At 41.9% G+C, this 22,503-nt stretch overlaps 1 protein-coding gene across 1 annotated transcript in view; it reads left to right on the forward strand.

Moving 5' to 3' along the window:
• The window catches only part of LOC120883239 (multidrug resistance-associated protein 4-like), a 236,405-nt gene that overhangs the window by 185,118 nt on the left and 28,784 nt on the right, over nt 1–22,503 (forward strand). Inside the window, exons 21-25 of the mRNA XM_040267267.1 lie at nt 2,696–2,846; nt 12,985–13,104; nt 14,398–14,508; nt 15,462–15,562; nt 16,619–16,810. Of these exons, the coding sequence (XP_040123201.1) occupies nt 2,696–2,846; nt 12,985–13,104; nt 14,398–14,508; nt 15,462–15,562; nt 16,619–16,810 (675 nt within the window). The remainder of the gene's footprint in view (nt 1–2,695; nt 2,847–12,984; nt 13,105–14,397; nt 14,509–15,461; nt 15,563–16,618; nt 16,811–22,503) is intronic.

The following is a 22,503-nucleotide window of genomic DNA, read 5'->3' on the forward strand; positions in this document are numbered from 1 at the left end:
ATATAATAGAACAGAGGTTAGACAGACCTATATTTCTCCACTTATGATTGAAATTTGTTCCTTCAGATTCCATGCTTTTCACTCTGAGTTTTATATTGATACCACAGCAGATGGGGAGAAACAGGAAAAGCACATGTCTCCATCCAAATAATGCAGTTTGATTCACAAGGGCTCCTGGACACAGAGTCACAGTTCTGGACATTTCCTTCTTCTTTCAGGCTCCTCTGCATACAACTGTGTCTCTGAGATTCCCAGAATACAGATTCTTCCTGTCTTTCTTCATAACCTGCAGTACCTTCCTGGGAAGACTTAGGACAACCACTTACCCTCCTAGCTTACCATTTTCTTACCTATAAATGGATATGAAAGTTCTTGCTTGTCTTATTCACAAATGGTTGTGAAGGTCATCTGAGAAAACTTATATGGAAGAGCTGTGAAACGATAACCCAAGTCTCTGTGATATAGGCATTACTCTGCTAATGCATCCACCAAAGACATTCTGAGAACAGCTGCCCTGGGCAACAAAGTGCCGAGGCCCTGGGTTGGTGAAAATGGGGTGCTTGCTCTAAGAGGACACAGAGCACCTGGTGCTAACTTGGACAAGCCATCTGACCTTCCCAGCCCAGCTCCCTTTTGGTCAAAATTCCCAGGAATTGTGATTGCTACTCCAAATTATTCATGTCCTTCTCTGTTTCTCTAGCCTGTGAAATTCACTTGTCAATCTCTTCTTCAAAATTTCAATAAAGAATTCACACGTTCTTCCCCGTGTTTCCCCAGTGCCTTGTGCAGATCACCATGGAATTGTCTCCATCTGAGATCATAAACTCTGGAGGCATTGGCCCAAACTCTGTGAATCTGCATATCCTCAACTTTTGACCAGGGTATCATACTTTTCCTGATAAATATGGATATCTAAATCAGCATCAATCAATGATGTGGGCTTCTAGTCTACCTGCTGTGTTTTTAGACCAAGATCATTTCCCAAGATAAAATCACCTCATGGAAGGATGTGATGCTTAAGTGAGTGATTATGGAACTCTTACCACAGTGCCATGCATAGAGTAAACACCTGGTAAATGGCACCACCTGTTGTTATAATCACTACTCCTTAAAATAGTCATTTTTATCATAATGATAAAAAATTTAATGTATATCCAGAGGATAAAAAACCAAACCAAAACAAAACAAAACTCTTCATGTTTTATAAGTTGTTTGTTTATTTTCAACATTCTTCCCCAGATTTCTAGGAAATACCAAAAATTGGTTTTACCACATTTCTCTTATTTTGTCTGTTCTTTATTTGGCATGCTGATGAACTCTGAAATTCCTTAAATAAGGTATTTAGAAGAAAAATTTAAGATAAATTAGGAGGCTCAAATAAGTAAAAATAATCTTCCTGGACAATAAATAGTTGGCGGTATGTTGGGAACAAGCTTGCTGCTGCTGCTGCTGCTGCTAAGTCACTTCAGTCGTGCCCAACTCTGTGCGACCCCATAGATGGCAGCTCACCAGGCTCCCCCGTCCCTGGGATTCTCCAGGAAAGAACACTGGAGTGGGTTGCCATTTCCTTCTCCAATGCAAGAAAGTGAAAAGTGAAAGTGAAGTCGCTCAGTAGTGTCCAACTCTTAGTGACTCCATGGACTGCAGTCTACCAGGCTCTTTCATCCATGGGATTTTCCAGGCAAGAGTACCAGAGTGGAGTGCCATTGCCTTCTCCGGGGAACAAGCTTAAGTATGTCCTAATGGCTCATGATGTAGTCTCTCTGGCTCCATGACTCAGGCTTTGTTTCCATCAAGCTCATTTTCCTTTCCCTGTGCCTCAGTGTTTCCATCTGTAAAATGAGATAATACTATTACTTGATAGGGCTATTGTGAGGAGTAATACGCTAATACATGTCAAGTATTAAATGTGTAGCCCTGTACAGAGTTAGCACTCAGTAAATGTTAACTATGGATAGAAAACCAGGAAAGAAAAATTTCCACTTCCAAAAGTCACATTTGTATCTTTTCCTCCTTTACTGGACACTAACTTTGTAATTAACAACTTCTTTATCCTTACCTGTGTAACTCAGGCTTCTGGTTTCCTTATCTGTGATGCTTGCTTATTCATCTCTAGTAATACCTACTGACTCATGATAGTTTAGGGTTCAAGTCCTAGTTTCTCTGAACCTCAAATATTCTCTCATCTATTAAAATTAGTAATTCCTACCTTCTAGGCTACTAAGTGTATTAAAAGAGCTAATACCTAGAAGGTTCTTAAGGTTTTTGGCACACAGCAATCATGTAATAGAGCTTCCCAGGTGGCTAGTGGTAAAGAATTCACCTGGCAGTGTAGGAGATGCAGGGGGCATGGATTTGATTCTTGGGTTGGGAAGATCCCCTGGAGGAGGAAATGGAAACCCACTCCAGTATTCTTGCCTGGAAAACTCCGTGGACAGAGGTGCCTGGAGGGCTGTGGTTCGTGCGATTGCAGAGTTGGACACGACTAAGCAACTGAGCACACACACATAATCTTGCAATAAATATCATTAGAACCACCTATAATTTTATTTGTTTGGGTGGCAAAGCTTTCTCTACTATTTCAATACATCTTTCAGGAAAAGAAGTTTAATCCCAACAAAATTGTTTATTAAAGTTTATTTTCGAAAAGAATCCTTGATAAAGAGGCTCCTGCATCTACTTTTCACTCTTCCAGACATTTCTACAAGTGATTGGTGTGTTGAGTGTGGTGGTGATAGTGATTCCTTGGATTGCTATACCTGTGATTCCCCTTGGCGTCATTTTCTTTTTTCTTCGGCGGTATTTCTTAGAGACGTCACGAGATGTGAAACGCCTGGAATGTTCAAGTGAGTACTGGAACTCTCAGGTTGGGATGGCAATGCAGGTTGGCTGCATTTATACCATAATTAACCACACCCCTGAAATCCTGCAGAATATATCTTTTGGAATTTCTCCCTAAGTCAGCATTCAGTTCAGTTCAGTTCAGTCGCTCAGTCGTGTCCGACTCTTTGCGACCCCATGAATCACAGCACGCCAGGCCTCCCCATCCATCACCAACTCCCAGAGTTCACTCAGATTCACGTCCATCGAGTCAGTGATGCCATCCAGCCGTCTAATCCTCTGTCGTCCCCTTCTCCTCCTGCCCCCAATCTCTCCCAGCATCAGAGTCTTTTCCAATGAGTCGACTCTTTGCATGAGGTGGCCAAAGTACTGGAGTTTCAGCTTTAGCATCATTCCTTCCAAAGAAATCCCAGGGCTGATCTCCTTCAGAATGGACTGGTTGGATCTCCTTGTAGTCCAAGGGACTCCCAAGAGTCTTCTCCAACACCAGAGTTCAAAAGCATCAATTCTTTAGCGCTCAGCCTTCTTCACAGTCCAACTCTCACATCCATACATGACCACTGGAAAAACCACAGCCTTGACCAGATGGACCTTTGTTGGCAAAGTAATGTCTCTGCTTTTGAATATGCTATCTAGGTTGGTCATAACTTTTATTTCAAGGAGTGTCTTTTAATTTCATGGCTGCAGTCACCATTAGATAATTATATATTATGGGCCCTGTGAATCAGTGTGACCCTTAAGCCAAGTTGAGCTGGTGGCAGGTCAGTTGCAGCTTTGCATTTTAGCACAAGGACAAATGTGGACAGGGGCCATTTCTCTCTTGTTCATTACATACTTCCTAACACAAAACAGCCACCCAGTAAACAGTTTTCCAAAAAATAATATGTTTCATCATGTTGGTACTATTATAGAAGGAAAATAGGTAATTTTTCTTCCTTTGAAGTTACTAGAAATGACAAGGAAAGGAAAATATTAAGAAAAGGAAAGGAAGCATCAGGAAATGTACTCATATGTCAGAGGTGATATTTTTAGAAAATACATTCTTTCATATACTCCTAAGATGGTAAGTAAGTTATAGTTGTTAAATGTATTGAAAAGATAAACCCTGTTATTTCCAGGTTTGCTCTTTATCATCACCAGTATTTGAGCTGAGGTCACACTGTGGCCACCCCTCCCCAAGACTGTTCATAAAAGGTGCTGGAAATAATCCCTTCAGGAGGACCCAGGAGGAGGATCTGTTTAGTAGACTTTTAGTTTATCACTCCATTCAGCTTCCTAGTTTTAGAATAATGGGGAACATTATTTTATGATTAATCATTCTATTCTTCAGGTAATTAGTTCAGTTCAGTCGCTCAGTAGTGTCCGACTCTTTACAACCCCATGAATTGCAGCACGCCCGGCCTTCCTGTCCATCACCAACTCCTGGAGTTCACTAAAACTCACGTCCATCGAGTTAGTGATGCCATCTAGCCATCTTTATCGTCCCCTTCTCCTCCTGCCCCCAATCCCTCCCAGCATCAGAGTCTTTTCCAATGAGTCAACTCTTCGCATGAGGTGGCAAACGTATTGGAGTTTCAGCTTTAGCATCAGTCCTTCCAAAGAACACCGAGGACTGATCTCCTTTAGAGTAGACTGGTTGGATCTCCTTGCAGTCCAAGGGACTCGCAAGAGTCTTCTCCAACACCACAGTTCAAAAGGATCAATTCTTCAGTGCTCACCTTTCTTCACCATCCAACTCTCACATCCATACATGACCACTGGAACAACAATAGCCTTGATTAGACGGACCTTTGTTGGCAAAGTAATGTCTCTGCTTTTGAATATGCTATCTAGGTTGGTCATAACTTCCCTTCCAAGGAATAAGTGTCTTTTAATTTCATGGCTACAATCACCATCTGCAGTGGTTTTGGAACCCCCAAAAATAAAGTCTGACACTGTTTCCACTCTTTCCCCATCTATTTTCCATGAAGTGATGAGACCAGATGCCATGATCTTCGTTTTCTGAATGTTGACCTTTAAGCCAACTTTTTCACTCTCCTCTTTCACTTTCATCAAGAGGCTCTTTAGTTTTTTTTCACTTTTTGCCATAAGGGTGGTGTCATCTGCATATCTGAGGTTATTGATATTTATCCCGGCAATCTTGATTCCAGCTTGTGCTTCTTCCAGCCCAGCATTTGTCATGATGTACTCTCATAGAAGTTAAATAAGCAGGGTGACAATATACAGCCTTGACGTACTCCTTTCCTATTTGGAACCAGTCTGTTGTTCCATGTCCATTTCTAACTGTTGCTTCCTGACCTGCATATAGGTTTCTCAAGAGGCAGGTCAGGTGGTCTGGTATTCCCATCTCTTTCAGAATTTTCCACAGTTTGTGATCCACACAGTCAAAGGCTTTGGCATAGTCAATAAAGCAGAAATAGATGTTTTTCTGGAACTCTCTTGCTTTTTCCATGATCCAGCAGATGTTGGCAACTGTGGTTCCTCTGCTTTTTATCAAACCAGCTTGAACATCAGGAAGTTCATGGTTCACATATTGCTGAAGCCTGGCTTGGAGAATTTTGAGCATTACTTTACTAGCATGTGAGATGAGTGCAATTGTGCGGTAGTTTGAGCATTCTTTGGCATTGCCTTTCTTTGGGTTTGAAATGAAAACTGACCTTTTCCAGTCCTGTGGCCACTGCTGTGTTTTCCGAATTTGTAGGCATATTTAGTGCAGCACTTTCATAGCATCATCTTTCAGGATTTGAAATAGCTCAACTGGAATTCCATCACCTCCACTAGCTTTGTTTGTAGTGATGCTTTCTAAGGCTCCCTTGACTTTACATTCCAGGATATCTGGCTCTAGGTGAGTGATCACACTATCATGATTATCTTGGTCGTGAAGATCTTTTTTATACAGTTCTTCTGTGTATTCTTTCCACCTCTTCTTAATATCTTCTGTTTCTATTAGGTCCATACCATTTCTGTCCTTTATCGAGCCCATCTTTGCATGAAATGTTCCCTTGGTATCTCTAATTTTCTTGAAGAGATCTCTAGTCTTTCCCAATCTGTTGTTATCCTCTATTTCTTTGAATTTATTGCTGAGAAAGGCTTTCTTATTTCTCCTTGCTATTCTTTGGAACTCTGCATTCAGATGCTTATATCTTTCCTTTTCTCCTTGGCTTTTTGCCTCTCTTCTCTTCACAGCTATTTGTAAGGCCTCCCCAGACAGCCATTTTGCTTTTTTGCATTTCTTTTCCATGGGGATGGTCTTGATCCCTGTCTCCTGTACAATGTCACGAACCTCATTTCATAGTTCATCAAGCACTCTATCTATCAGATCTAGGCCCTTAAAACTATTTCTCACTTCCACTGTATAATCATAAGGGATTTGATTTAGGTCATACCTGAATGTTCTAGTGGTTTTCCCTGCTTTCTTCAATTTGAGTCTGTATTTGGTAATAAGGAGTTCATGATCTGAGCCATCGTGTAATCACAGAGGATGAAATAATCTGGAACTTATCTCATTAATGCACAGATATATTTCATCAATATTAAAACAATTATAATGAAAGTAGAATTGTTAAATATTTTTAAAGAAAATATAAGGACAGAAAATAAAGGAAGATGTTTGTGTCAGAAACCTTAACTATGGATAGTTATTGCAAGTTAATACCAACTTAACTTTCTAGAAACCAAGACAAGAAGAGAAACATATTGAGTCTCATTCTTCTCTGTATCTACTAAGTGGAAAAATCTCAGTTAATCAAGACAAAGCAGTTTTTGGTGGTGAAATATGTGTGTTTCATTTTTAATAATAAACTCTTGAGAGGCATTCATCCTATGTATTTACATAAAGTACAGTTGGTATCATAAACGCTGTAGAAAAAATTTTCAGTCTAGAGAACCAGCTAAACTCCCATGAGGTCTGGGTTTTGTGAGGTGTTTGATTGGATTATGGAGAAGTAGAGTCCAGACATGTGTGATATTTTGCTGATGTGATTTGGTAGTACGGTAGAACCTGGAAAAACAGAATAGACGTGATGAGCTCCATAGAGTATTTTGTGTAGACAGGGCTTCAATCATTTTATGATTTGAAGTCAGTCATGAAATGGAATCATTCAATAGTCTTGTTCCAAGCAGGCAGTTCCATTCAAAGAGGGATTGTTCCAGAAGGAATATTTTTCAGAGACTTTTTCCTGGAGCATGGGCCACTTCCCATCCACATGGAAGTGAAGAAAAGGGCATCTCCTAAGGCCCTTTTCAAAAAGCAGTACAGGATATTTCATCTGTAGAGTCTGAGAACTTTTTGGCCCTATCCCTATGGAGTATTTGGATTTTTTGCAACCTAGTAGGTTGGGCTCCAAAATCACTGCAGATAGTGACTGCAGCCATGAAATTAAAAGACGCTTACTCCTTGGAAGAAAAGTTATGACCAACCTAGATAGCATATTCAAAAGCAGAGACATTACTTTGACGACTAAGGTCCATCTGGTCAAGGCTGTGGTTTTTCCAGTGGTCATGTATGGATGTGAGAGTTGGACTGTGAAGAAGGCTGAGCGCCGAAGAATTGATGTTTTTGAACTGTGGTGTTGGAGAAGACTCTTGAGAGTCCCTTGGACTGCAGGGAGATCCAACCAGTCCATTCTGAAGGAGATCAGCTCTGGGATTTTTTTGGAAGGAATGATGCTAAAGCTGAAACTCCAGTACTTTGGCCACCTCATGTGAAGAGTTGACTCATTGGAAAATACTTTGATGCTGGGAGGGATTGGGGGCAGGAGGAGAAGGGGATGACAGAGGATGAGATGGCTGGATGGCATCACTGACTCGATGGACTTGAATCTGGGTGAACTCTGGGAGTTGGTGATGGACAGGAGGACTGGCGTGCTGCGATTCACGGGGTTGCAGAGTCGGACATGACTGAGCTACTGAACTGAACCAAATCGAGGCTGCAACAATATTAGACAGTAAATTCAATGCAGATACCCCTCTTTCACACCCTAGGTAACCAAGTGAGATGGCCTGTTGATTAGAACTGTTTATGTTCTCTCTGTAGATTGTGGGTCTGTGCCATAAATAATGATACCACATTTTTCTGTATGCAGTAACTAATAGTATATCTTAAGGCCACTGCTGGAGCCACCAGCAAAAAGAAATCTGATCACTATAACCAGAAGGCATAAGCCTACTTCATTCCTGTGCTCTGATAAACTGCTAAAATCCTGAGGTTTATATTCAGATCCAGCTGCCTACCTTTCTGGAGCATTATGTTGACTTTTGTCATCTTAATGAGAAATGTGCATTTGATCATAATAGATTTTCATTTTTATAGAACTGAACATAACCAAAATGCAAAACCAGGATGGCATTTGGTTGCATTTCTCTAGCCAAACCTATTCATTTGGCAGTGCCTGAATTATGAATCTGTATTAAATCCTGTCTGTAAGGATTCTGTGATCAACTAGCAATGTCTGCAAGGGACATTGCTGAGGGAGGTTTAGCACATGTGCCACATTTATTCAGATCATGGATCCTCAAGTCTGCTGTTTTAAGGCATTCTCATGCTGGATTCCCTGGGACTTTATTCAATCTAAGGTGTTTAGTATGATGTATGGTAATGGCTAAGGCTGTTGGATGTTAGCTAAGTAAGATTTGAGGGTTTCCTGAAAGTAAACAAAGTCTGGAGAAAGGTGTGTTTAGTCACACATGGACATCCTTAAACCTGATTATTCTTCTTCTGAGACACTGATGTTATAATTAAAAGCACAGCCTTGGAAATAAGACAGAACTGGGTCTGACACTCAACTCTACCACTTAGGTGTGTTAATTTACTTAATCTTGGGCAGAAAGTCCTCTTAATTCCTGTCTGGTTTTCCCTCTGTCACAGGTATACTAATACCTGCCTTCTGGGGCTCTCAGGATTTCTTGAATTGATGCTTGTAAAATACTTGCTGTGCTGTGCTGTACTGTGCTTAGTTTCTCAGTCATATTGACTTTGTGACCCCATGGACTGTAGCCACCAGGCTCCTCTGTCCATGGGGATTCCAGTCAAGAATACTGGAGTGAGTTGGGATCCCCCTCCTCCAGGGGATCTTTCCAACCCAGGGACTGAATCAAGGTTTCCTGCCTTGCAGGTAGATTCTTTACCATCTGAGCCACCAGAGAAGCCCATGAATACTTGAATGGGTAGCCTATCCCTTCTCCAGGGGATCTTCACAACCCAGGAATTAAATCATGGCCTCTTGCATTGCAGGCAGATTCCTTATCAGCTGAGCTACTAGGGAAGCCCCAAAGTACTTGCTAGTGACTACCAAAGGCACCAGAACTTTGAACATGAGGGTATTGAAAATTTTTTATTTATTTGTTTTTGGCTGTGCTAAGTCTTCGTTGATATATGGGCTTTTCTCTAGTTGTGATATGTGGGCTTCTCACTGTGGTGGCTTCTTTTGTTGAGGGGACACAGGCTCTACGGGGCTTGAGCTTCCAGCTTGTGAGCTCAGTACTTGTGGCTCTCAGGCTCTAGAGCACAGTCTCAATAATAATTGTGCATGGTTTAGTTGCTCTTTGGCATGTGGGATCTTCCCACATCAGGGATTGAGCCCTTGTCTCCTGCACTGGCAGCCAGATTCTCATACACAGAGCCACCAGGGAAGTCCAAATGTGAAGGAATTAAAAACATAGTAACAACTGGCAGTTCTCACACAGGTGAATGATAACCTGCAGTGAGGCTGTCACCCTGGGGTCTTTTCATGTGGTTCCCTGCCCCCTCGCCCCCACCCCAGGGAAGATCTGCAGTCCAGGTGGGGTGTGTCCCCAAGTGTCCTCAGGGTGTGGAGACACAGTTGTATGTCATGTAAACTGTAGGGCTACATGTGTCTATGACTTCTGACTGATGTCATGGGTCTTTTATAGTGTGTTTTAGTATCGTGAGCTCAGTCTTTGTGGGGAAAAGGGTGTTATGTTGGGCAAGGTAAGACACCCCCTCTCCCCATGTACTAGTTAATTTTCTTTGCAGACCCTCCAGTTTCCTCACCCTGCCATCCTACTCACCCTTAGTGGGGTTTGAAAGAAACAGGATAGATTTTCACAGGTCAGCATTCCCTCTGGCCTGCTGTAACTCTTGGGCATGATGTTGCATGAAGTGATGGGGTGTTTGGTTCCCTGGTGTTCAAGGCTGAGATGACACCTGGTTTCTAAAGTTGACCCCACCCTCCATCCCTGCTGGAGATAATCAGCTGCACTTTGACATCCTGGTGAGGGAAGCAGGTGAGGGAGGCCACACTGAAGAGTTCATTCGAAGACTCTCCCTGGGGGAACAGGCATGTCTACTTCCTGCTCAGAAGCCTTGTTTGTGATGAATAGTGTTGATGTCACATTTGCTCTGGAAATCACAGCCTGGTTCTACTGAGTTTTCTGTGTTCTCTGGAGCTGGACTCTTGGCATCCTCCTGACAGTGTGATGGGCCTGGAATTCACCTGTGTCATTGCTGTGAGCCCCCTGCTTCCAGAATAATTGAGTTCTGGGGTCTGGTTGGGGCACCTGCTGGGAATGCAGAAAAGGCCTGAAGAAAGTGCTTAGCCTTTGTTATCTGGAGCATGAGCTCAGTCAAAAGTTCATATTGCTATTTTAAAAGTGTAAAGTTAAAGCTAAAAAAAAAAAATGTTACTCAAGAGAATAAGGGTCTCCCAGGTGGTGCTAGTGGTAAAGAACTCACCTACCAATGCAGGAGACTAAAGAGATGCTGGTTTGATCCCTGGGTTGGGAAGATCCCTTAGAGGAGGCCACAGCAATCCACTCCAGTATTCTTGCCTGGAGATTCCCATGGAGAGAGAAGCCTGGTGAACTACGGTCTATAGGATTGCAGAGTCAGACATTACTGAAGCAACTTGGCATGCAATAGAATGAAGAGAGAGAACAGTGTGGATGCTGAAGTAAGACCACAGACATGCCCTTGGAAGGTCAGAAACACCATTGAACCACTTTAGGCTCTTTGCCTGAATTAGATACAAAGGGAAATGTTATATCATGTCCTGTTTCAAAGAAGGTTTTTTCCTTACAGCAATATTATAGCTGAGGGTTAGGGTTCCTGATCAGATGTCCCAGGTAGAAAGAGCCACAGGGCTGAGTGGATGGTCAGCTAGGACCCAGCCCAGGCTGTCTTCCCCCAGCTGAGGGCTTCCCGCCCTCTCTGAGCTCCAGTGTCTCAGAGGAGGAAGCCTGACCCATCCTTTCTTATATGATAGATCCAGGAATACTAAGCACAAGAGGAGTTCTGTGTCTTTGCCCATTTATACCCTGCCCTCCTACAGCCCCTCCATCCCCATGGAGCCTGAGTATATGTTGATAATGACTGAACTGTTACCCAGACAGGCATTTGGATGCCAGGCTAAGGAGTGAAAACATGAAAATAATGTGGAGTTTCTCCCCTTTGATTCTTTCCCCATCATTTTATATAATTTCTGAGGCCTCCTGCAAGATAAGTGATTTTAACTTCCACTAAATGCCCAGATTTTACTAACAGGTCTTTTCTAGGAGATGTACAAGTAAAAGAGGGTTGTAAGTATTTCCTGCTGATACAGCACAAGTTATCACTCACCCCAGACAGAGGTCACAGGCTCACTATCTGCCTCTGACAGCAGCAGGTTACAGCCTCATTCATGGTGGAAATGAGAACCATAAGGGTCTTCCCTGCTTGGCAGCCTGCAGCCCACCTATTCCCTGATGGGCAGGTGCCTAACGCTTGTGCTTGTGGTCAATGTCCTCTTAGAGAAGATGACAGGAAATGAATGGTCAGTGAAGGGACACCAGACCCCAAACCCACATGAAGTCACTTAAAGAGAATGATCACTAAGGGCACAGTCAGGTTTTACAAGGTGATGTGAGTATCACATGCCACAGTGACCTCCAAATGCCAGAAAAAGCATTGAGCAGGTAGTTTTAAAAACCTGGATTAGATTCCCAGAGCAGAAGTCAAGACCATTCAGAGACACCTGGCTAAGCAAGTCCTGTGGGCACAAGGGCGGTGCAGTACCAGATGTTCTGTGACCCATGCAGAGACTCCTGGCGCAGGTGCAGGGAGAGTCCCAGGATGGGGGAGACGGCAGACTGTCTGCTCCTCTTACTCATCTTGCCCCTGCCCTATGTCTGGCTCTGGTTCAGCATAGGGGATGTACTGACTCTATCCTGGCTCTTAGGTTACTCATCTAAGTTGGAGATAGCACACAGATAGCTCACCAAAATTCAGTGTGGTAAGAACTCTGAAAGAGAATTAAATTAAAAAATGCTATTGAATTGGGACTACCCTGCTCATCCAGTGGTTAAGAATCTGCCTTCCAATGCAGGGGACTTAGGCTTGATCCCTGATTGGTGAGCTAGGATCCTATATGTCACAGGGCAACTAATCCTGTGTGCCACAACTAGAGAGCGCATGTGCTGCAACTACTGAGCCCATGAGCTCTAGAGCCTGGGATCTGAAATAATGGAAGCCCATGCACTGCAACTAAAGAAAGCTTGCATGCCACAATGAAGACCCAGCGCAGTCAATGAAAATGCTATTGAATCAAAAGTTTGTGAACAGTTTCCACCCAGAGAGATGTCAGGGAAGAATTTGGAGAGGCCATGTTTGAGGATTTTGATGAACGAGATACTAAAGAGTTTCAGTATCTAAATCTAGGTCAGATTTGAAATTTGGTTAAAGATAGATTCAGGCTTCCCTGGTGGCTAAGTGGTAAAGAATCAGCCTGCACTGCAGGAGCCACAAGAGACACGGGTTCAATTCCTGGGTTGGGAAGATCCCCTGGAAGAGGGTATGGCAACCCACTCCAGTATTCTTGCCTGGAGAATCCCATGTACAGAGGAGCCTGGTGGATGAGTCCATAGGGTCATGAAGAGTCAGACACAATTGAAAAGACTTACCATGTATGCACAAAGATAGATTCAAAGAGAATCGTTCATTTCTAGGTCATTAAGCTGAAGCTTGATGTGAGCAGCACATGGAAAATTCTCTCCAGAAAAGGCATCATCCCTTCTCCCCCAGGCAACCCAACCAGGAATTCTAGTACGCTGTTTGGCAGAATGTGCAAACACAGCACACGGGAGGCAATGGGTTTCTTTGCATCCAGCCTCCCTGACTTCTCTGTCATGTGTCTGTCTCTGCTTCCCCAGCACAGAGCCCAGTGTTTTCCCACTTAGCATCTTCTCTCCAAGGACTCTGGACCATCCGGGCGTACAAAGCTGAGAAGAGGTTTCAGGAACTGTTCGACTCACACCAGGACTTGCATTCAGGTCTGTGAGTTTCTGGAGATGATTTCAAAAGATGGGATGTGCTGTTGTCTGAGGCCTGACCTCCCTCTCAGGTGATCTTGCTGGCCAGCACCTCTCTCTGTGCTGCCTCATGTCCCCCTCTACAGACCTGCCTCCCCCACCCCTTCCTCTCAGCACCCCGTCTGTGCTCCCCTCCTCCCTCTTCTCCCCAGACCGACTTCCATTGTCCTTCCATCATGGAGTCCTGTGGCTTTCTGTCCCTTTAGGACAGGAGTCAGTATACTTTTTTTTTTTTTCAAACAACAGATAGTAAATATTTTAGACTTTGTATGCCATTCTATCTCTGTTGTAACTTATCAACTTTGCTGTTGTAGCACAAAAATAGGCAAAGATAATACATCAATAAAAGCACATGACTGTGTTCCAATAAAACTTTATTTACAACAGCAGGTGATGGCCATTCTTGGCCCCAGGCTATAGTTTGTCAACTCTCTTTTCAGAGCATGCAGGGCAGCAGATTTAATTGAGGTAAATCATTATCTAATTAACAGATTTTTAACTCACTTGGTTAATATTATTCTGAATATTGTTAATATTTTTCCCTAGGTAGAAATTTCAGAATTCCCTCTAAATCTGTAAAATCCTAGCCCATCTCTCCAGTCTATATTGTATCTTAAAGATAAAATGGCATTTTGAAAGTCACATGCAGATCCAGTTAGCTCATGGTTGTATAGACACTGGCTCCTAAGAATAAACACTGTGCAGGGCCCTGTAGTAAGCATGGAGGTGCTGGAAACAGTGTGTGAGCTGTGCTCTCAGCTGTCAGAAAGCTGGGAACAGTTGGCCCTGAGAGAGAATGAGCCTCACGTCGAGGCCTAGCACTGTAGGAAATGCACCTATGAGACCATTTTTCCATTTTCTTCTTTGTGATCATATTACTGTTTATAACCTGTGAGTTGAATTTTTTTGTTATTGAAGTATAGTTGATAAACAGTAGTATATTAGTTTCAGATGTACAGGCAAATGATTCAGTTTTATATGTGTATTTTTTCAGAAAAATTTCCATCATAAATTATTACAAGCTATTGAATATAGTTCCACAGAGCCCCTGGCTTGATTCTTCTGTGTCCCATGTTATCTGGTATCAAAATAGCTTTTTGGAACCTTCATGTTCCTTGGGTGTATAACTTTGCCATCCTACTTTGTGTAAAAATCTTCTGTAGCTCAACTGAGCAAAATGGTCTTTCTTGTTCAAAGCAGTTAACATGGTTTTTCTAACTTATTCACTATGCTTATTATGGTTCACAAATCCAGAGGCCTGGTTCTTGCTTTTGACTATAACCCGATGGTTCTCTTTGCGTCTGGATATCATCTATTTAATCTTCATCTGTCTTGTTGACTTTGGGTCCCTGCTTCTTGCACAAAGTAAGTATGGGTATAAATAACTATTTACGGTGTGATTAAAATTTATAGCTGTATTTACAGTTATTATGTTGAACTCTTGCTGCCTTGTCTAACAAGTACAGTTTGGTTCTAATGAATTGTATTAAAGCATTTGCAGCATGTGATTCCACAGTGTGGCCCATGTAGAGAGGTCATTTGGGTCTTGATGGGACCTTTTATTCTTTTCTCTTTCTTTGAATGAGTTGATGTCTACTCAGCGATAGTAAGCTGACCTTAGAAACTTTCCTGGTAGTGTTTAGTAGTTGGATGGAGAGAACCAAATTTGCCATAAATCTTTTTGTCCAAATTAGGACTTTAGATTTTGGCTTTAGGACCACTGGGGTCTCTTAGTTGTAGATGCTTGGTGCACTGGGATGAGAAAGATTCTCTGTAGAAAAGGACACCATCTTCATCACTGTGTGGGTACCAGATGAGCAGTTGTTGGTGTATATGGCATGAATTTACCAGCTGTAAATATTCTGTAAGAGTAATATTGAATCATTGTATTTAATATGGAACAATGAGAATGGTATTTTAGTTTTAAAAGCTCTGGCTTTTAGAAACTGTTGCCTTGTTTTTCATGGTTTCCAACTATGGCTGCATTGGACATAGAAAGTGAAATTGCTTGATTGTTCTTGAAACCACATGACAAAAATCTTAATAATAACATTATTCCTCATTATCTACTGTATATTGACAATGTTGAGATTAAGTACATTTAATAGTCTTTCTGAATTCATAGTGGTTTTAATTTTTTGGGAGGGAGGTTTTAATTGTATTGTGGACTCAATCAAATGATAGTAAAAGTATAAGTAATATTGTCATTATATATAAATGATTTAATTATAAAGGAGTTATCTTAATAAAGTGATGGAAGAAAGTGGCCTCAAGGTCAAAAACAGGACTGACTCCCCCCCCCCTTCTTCCTCATTTAGCTTTGAATGTCGGGCAGGTTGGCCTGATACTGTCCTACGCCCTCAACGTCATGGTGGTGTTCCCATGGTGCATCAGGCTAAGTGTTGAAGTTGAGAATATGGTGATGTTTATTTTAATTCTTAACCTTGTACTAGTTCTTGCCATTAAAAATATAAAAGGAATTTTTATGTAAAATATTAAAACTTATTTTTACATCTAGCTCACAGAGGTTTTTATATCCCCCTCCATCTGTTTAAAGCTAATGTAAAAAAGTACATCTTTTACTCAGTCTTATGTGTGCTATGTCAGCAGGTTTTTATTAATCACAAACTGTCTTCAAATGTAATGAATGTCTCTGTAGGAGGGAGGTTCTGAAACCTTGGAGAGAATATAAACCAGTTTGGGGGGAGGTTGTTTATTATTGTTTCTTAACTGATAATTCCTCATTATTGGTAAAAGAAGAATTCAAATTTTTGTAGTTCTTTGTTTAATTGATAGATATCTGTCCCCGCCTCATTTAGCATTCATTCTTGTATATGTTAAACACCTGAATGTGCTGGTATCACTCCTTTTTGGTAGAATAAGCTACCTCTCTGAATGTGCTATCAAAGATGTCAAGTTATTTTTGTTCAGGAGGTCTTGGTCAGTATTTAAATTATATTCTCCTTTGAGTATTGCATATTGTCCCAAGGAGAGAAAAACAATAAAAATACAATATTTGCATTTCTCTCTTCTAATAGAATAGAAAGTGAGAAATTATTAAAATGATGTTTGATGACCATCCAGTTCTACTCCTCTCTAACACGTGGCCCTTTTATAACCACTGATTAGTGTTCATAAGTATTCTTTTCTTTGACAAAATTCTTTTTATTAAGATGTGGAAAGTGAATAAATAAAATCTTTGCATTCATTTATCTAATTCCTTTAGTTTTAATATAATGCTGAAGGAAGCAGCCCTAAATGAAACTGTTACAAGATGATGAATAAGTTTGTAAATCATCAAAGAAGTCATCACACTCCTACTTCAGTCCTTCACAGATGCTAAGACCTGGAATATTCTTAACCATAGAAAAAGCAGATATAAAGATATAAAAACAGAATGCCTTATTTACAGTCTCTTAACATCCATAAATAAAACCCTCTGCTCCTAACCCACATTATATAATATATGTTTCAGATGATTTCAGTAGAAAGGGTGATAGAATATACAGAGCTTGAGCAAGAAGCACCCTGGGAACTCGAGTTTCGTCCACCACCAGACTGGCCCAACAATGGAATGATTGCCTTGAGCAAAGTGAACTTCAAGTACAGCTCAGATGGGCCTCTGGTATTGAAGGACCTGACAACAGACATTAAACCAGGAGAAAAGGTTTGTTTAAGCCATTTGCCTCTTTAAGATTCAGCTGAAGATTTAGTGCCACATCTGCTGTTGACTTTCTTGTGTGTGCTGGGGGGACTCTTTGTTCTTTGCTGGGGTCCAGCCCTGGCGGATCCAGGGTAATTTGAAGGGTGGACAGAGTAGGCGAGGAAAAACTTACTTATTTAGAAATATAAACAGAGATTAGGAAGAAATAGTATAGTAGGAAAATTAGTGGAGAAAAGATGCTGAATAACTTGGTTTACGTGGAAAACTAATAAAACATCAGAACAAGAGGTTTGCACCATCTCCGTTAGGCCACCAGCACCCATTTGAATAGCGGAGGGTGCCCCTCCTTGGGCTCCCTCTCTCATGGGTCTTAGAAGCCAGGGCAAGTAATTAGACTTGGTGAGCCTCTGCACTCCAGATGGGAATTCAGCCTGAAAATAGAGTAAAGAAGACACAGGGGAAACCAGTCTTTCCAGTAACTGGTCCATCTTCTATTGTCCAGAAAGGCCTTTTGTACTTTTGATTGTACATAGAGATCAATGGATAATACAAAATTATGCAGCGTCAGCAGCCCTGACTCTTATCGAGACCGGACTTTCTCTCTGCATACCTAGCTGTATACATAAGTTTTAGGTGATTTACATCATCTTCTAGCCAGAAGGCCAATTAACATTTTACGGCCCTTTTCTGATAAGGGTCTGTCAACCAGAGAACTTATTTGTGTTGTTCTTCCCAAAGTCTGGTGCCACTCTCAGAAAGCACTAAATAAAGTTACATTCTTCCATAGCAAGGACACAACAATTTATAACAATGAAAGAAGCACAGTGATTTATAACAAAAAGAAAAGTAATTAACTTAAAAGTCTAGTGTTGCTAACATCAAAACTACTATATTCCTTTTCCTATATCCCAATTACATTGATTAATATCCTTCAGGTGTCTAAAAGATAAAGAATATGGAGGCTTGGCAGCAGTCATTGACTCAACAGTGAAAGCCCTCTACCAATATAATTCTTAGCTCTTTAAAAAATGCTCTGTATCTTTAAGATTCTTAAAGCTTCGTGCCTCTCGCAGTTGGGGGGCTGTAAACAATTCACAAGTTGTAAAAGTCCAGGCAGACCGGCCAGGTAAGTTAGAAAGCTATCAGAGGGGTTTAAGCCGAGACATTCTTATTATATGCAGGAAACTGTTAACTGGAGCCCTAAGTTAATTCCTTTTAGAGGAGGGTGATCAGGGATGGCCCTCTGTTATGTCAGAAGAGTGGAAAGCACAGTACAATAAGGAAGGCAGACTCTGGTTTTTTGGGGTAGATGTTCAGGAAAACCCAGGGGGAACCCCTGAAGCCAGATCATGCCTTTGCGTATGCCTGGCTTCCTTCCTCATGACCTTTGCCATGGGCGGGATCCCTCACGCTGGCTCCCGGCAGTTCTTCATGGGTGCAGATTAGATCAGTGATATCACAGGTGAATCTCTCTTGAAAGCTGACCAGGGGAGGGGCATCCCAGTATTTCTTTCCCTGTGTTATGAACTCCCTCATGGTGGTTGGTGGGTCCTGAGCTCCTGAACTATAACTTAGCCTGACCCAGGACACTATATTGACACCTGATTATTCATGTGGATTCTGAGAAGTCATCCTTGACTCACTGTCTCTAACTCTCCAATATCTCCTTTTCCCCCATCCATTCTTTGTATTTCTGAAATCTTCTCTTTTTCCTATGATGCCCTTCAGCTATGGCCTCCTACTCTGTCCTTTGGCCCTTCCCATAGACTTGTCCTCCATTAACCCATACCCGATGGTCATCCTCCTGCCCTGCCCCCACAGACTGCTTCTTTCTGAAGCACAGATCTGATCCTTACTGGACTGGGTGAGCTGCTGCTGGAACCATAGGGCAGTCCTAGATCCATTCTAGCAGGGATTGTGTGGCCAGCTCAGAGCCACCAGAGGAGAGCCCAGAATTAAGATTCAGTCAGGGATGAAAAACCAGAGCCCTCCATGGAGGCAGAGTCCAGAGACTCAATCAGAGTTGATGAAAGCAAACTGAGAGGAGCAGGGAAGATTCCATGTGGAAGATGGCAGAAAGGCTTGTGACCTGGTCCTGTCAGCATCCATGTCGGCAAGTGATGTTCCTTTCCCATGCAGCTTGAGGCCCTCAGCTGGGACCAGGGCAGAGCCTTGAAGAACAGACTAATCCAGAACAGACAAGGCAGGAGGCATCTCTTCCCCACCTACCCCTCCAGCCTCAAGTCTTCCTGTTCACACACTCCCCCAGTACTCAGGTTATGTGTAGATTCTCCTGAAGTACCACATCCTCCTCCCTTCCAGTGTGCACACACTGCCCTCTCTACTTCAGAGACCCTTCCCCTCGGTCATCTTCTGGTTAAAGCATCCTCATTTTATGAGTTAATTCTAGTGCATCTGCTTCCCAATTCCTCCTAATGTTGTATACCCTTAAGATAGCATTTATCGTACACCTGTGCTTATAAGTATCCATCAACAGGTGAATAGATAAATAGAATGTTACTCACTCACTCTTCCAACCAGCAGTCCCTCAACACCCTCTCTGTGCCCTGCAGAATGCCACTTTCTGGGGAACAGAGCTAAAAAGAAGGTGCTCCCTGATCCATACAATGTAATATTATTCAGTCTTAAAAAGGAAGGAATTTCTGACCCATGGATAAACCTTGAATACATCATTCTAAATGAAATATGCCAGACACACAAGAAAAAAAATACTATATAATTCCATTTTAATGGGGTTCTTAGAGTAGTCAAATTCCTAAAGACAGAAAGTAGAATGATGATCACCAAGGACAGAGGGATGGAAAGTAGGGAGTTATTGTTTAATGAGTATAGAATTTAAGTTCTACAAGACAAAGACTAAAAAGCAAAAAATATTCTGGAGGTTTGTTGCACAACAACATGAAAACTTAAGACTGAGCTGTCAATTTAAATACAGTTAAATTGGCAAAGTGTATGTTATATATATTTTACCACAATTAAAAGAGAGCATCTTGACATGTTTTGTAATTTTGAGTCTGTATCTTAGAGTACCCTAAGGCTTCTAAAGATCAGGGAACATCCTATTTTTAGCTCTGTTCCCAAGAAAGTGTTCTGCAGGGCACAGAGAGAGTGCTAAGGGACTGCTGGCTGGGAGGTAGAGTGAGTAATACATGGATAAGTGCAATCAGTAACCAAAACATAAACACAAGGCAACTTCTTGTAAGTAACCAGTTTCCTCAGTTCAGTTCAGTTCGGTCGCTCAGTCATGTCCAACTCTTTGTGACACCATGAATCACAGTACGCCAGGCCTCCCTGTCCATCACCAACTCCCAGAGTTCACTCAGACTCACGTGCATCGAGTTGATGATGCCATCCAGCCATCTCATCCTCTGTCATTCCCTTCTCCTCCTGTCCCCAATCCATCCCAGCATCAGAGTCTTTTCCAATGAGTCAGCTCTTCGCATGAGGTGGCCAAAGTACTGGAGTTTCAGCTTTAGCATCAGTCCTTCCAAAGAACACCCAGGATCTCCTTTAGAAAAGACTGGTTGGATCTCCTTGCAGTCCAAGGGACTCTCAAGAGTCTTCTCCAGCACCACCATTCAAAAACATCAATGCTTCAGTGCTCACCTTTCTTCACAGTCCAACTTTCACATCCATACATGACCACTGGAAAAACCATAGCCTTGACTAGATGGACCTTTGTTGGCAAAGTAATGTCTCTGCTTTTGAGTATGCTATCTAGATTGGTCATAACTTTCCTTCCAAGGAGTAAGCATCTTTTAATTTCATGGCTGCAGTCACCATCTGCAGTGATTTTGGATCCCCCAAAAATAAAGTCTGACACTATTTCCACTGTTTCCCCATCTATTTCCCATGAAATGATGGGACCAGATGCCCTGATCTTCGTTTTCTGAATGTTGAGCTTTAAGCCAACTTTTTCACTCTCCTCTTTCACTTTCATCAAGAGGCTCTTTAGTTTTTCTTCACTTTCTGCCATAAGGGTGGTGGCATCTGCATGTCTGAGGTTATTGATATTTATCCCGGCAATCTTGATTCCAGCTTGTGCTTCTTCCAGCCCAGCATTTGTCATGATGTACTCTGCATATAAATTAAATAAGCAGGGTGACAATATACAGCCTTGACGTACTCCTTTTCCTATTTGGAACCAGTCTCTTGTTCCATGTCCAGTTCTAACTGTTGCTTCCTGACCTGCATACAGGTATCTCAAGAGGCAGGACAGGTGGTCTGGTATTCCCATCTCTTTCAGAATTTTCCACAGTTTGTGATCCACACAGTCAAAGGCTTTGGCATAGTCAATAAAGCAGAAATAGATGTTTTTCTGGAACTCTCTTGCTTTTTCCTTGATGCAGCAGATGTTGGCCATTTGATCGCTGGTTCCTCTACCTTTTCTCAAACCAGCTTGAACATCAGGAAGTTCATGGTTCACATATTGCTGAAGCCTGGCTTGGAGAATTTTGAGCATTACTTTACTAGCGTGTGAGATGAGTGCAATTGTGTGGTAGTTTGAGCATTATTTGGCGTTGTCTTTCTTTGGGATTGGGATGAAAACTGACCTTTTCCAGTCCTGTGGCCACTGCTGAGTTTTCCAAATTTGCTGGGATATTGAGTGCAGCACTTTCACAGCATCATCTTTCAGGATTTGAAATAGCTCAACTGGAATTCCATCACCTCCACTAGCTTTGTTTGTAGTGATGCTTTCTAAGGCCCACTTGACTTCACATTCCAGGATGTCTGACTCTAGATGAGTGATTACACCATCATGATTATCTGGGTCATGAAGATCTTTTTTTAGTACAGTTTCCTAGATGTGTTAAATACTTTAGGAACTGCTGTTTAAATCTCTATCTACCTCAGACCCACCTAGTGGACCGTAGCCATATTTAATGAATGATACCCTTGTGACTCTGTATGATACTATAGACTGTAGCTCTCCAGGCTCCTCTGGTCATGGGATTTTCCAGGCAAAAATACTAGAATGGGTTGCCATTTTCTTCTCCAGGGGGTCTTCCCAAACCAGGGATCAAACAAAGTTCTCTTACCTCTACTTGCATTGGCAGGCAGATTCTTTACCACTAGCGCCACCTGGGAAGCCCTTGTGATGTGAAGAAATATTAAATTTAATGCCCAAATGATATCCAGGGCCTGGAGGAGGACATGGCAACCTACTTCAGTATTCTGGCCTGAAGAATCCCCATGGACAGAGGAACCTGGCAGGCTACAGTCCAGAGAGCAGCCTCAGTTAGTCACATGGCAAAAGCTTGCTCCTAAGTATTTCCAGTTTCAGTGTAGGTTGGGAAAATAGTAACTGTACCTCATGATGCAATCCTGTCCTTAAAATCACCATAGGTGATGTTTGTTTACTAGCAGTTAAGTGTGTCCATCAGATTTCCCATTGTAAACATAATTCTGTCAATTTGCTCCTATCTTAAATTTCCCCCAAAGACATCAAATATGAATTATCTATATCTTAGGGATGTAACATATTTGTATTCTTCTACCTTAAAATTCTCAAATCATAGGACTATCTGAGCTTCTAAAATGTTTGAGGGATAATTGAATATGGAGACTGAATTAATAACTGCAGTTACTTGACTTTTGTTTTGTGTCATGGTTCACTCACAGTATCACTGTTAGTTTCATTTCTGTGTTTAAAGATTATAAGCAGGCAGCATGTT

Source organism: Oryx dammah, unplaced genomic scaffold, assembly GCF_014754425.2.
Source record: "Oryx dammah isolate SB20612 unplaced genomic scaffold, SCBI_Odam_1.1 HiC_scaffold_24, whole genome shotgun sequence".
Lineage (NCBI taxonomy): Eukaryota > Metazoa > Chordata > Mammalia > Artiodactyla > Bovidae > Oryx > Oryx dammah.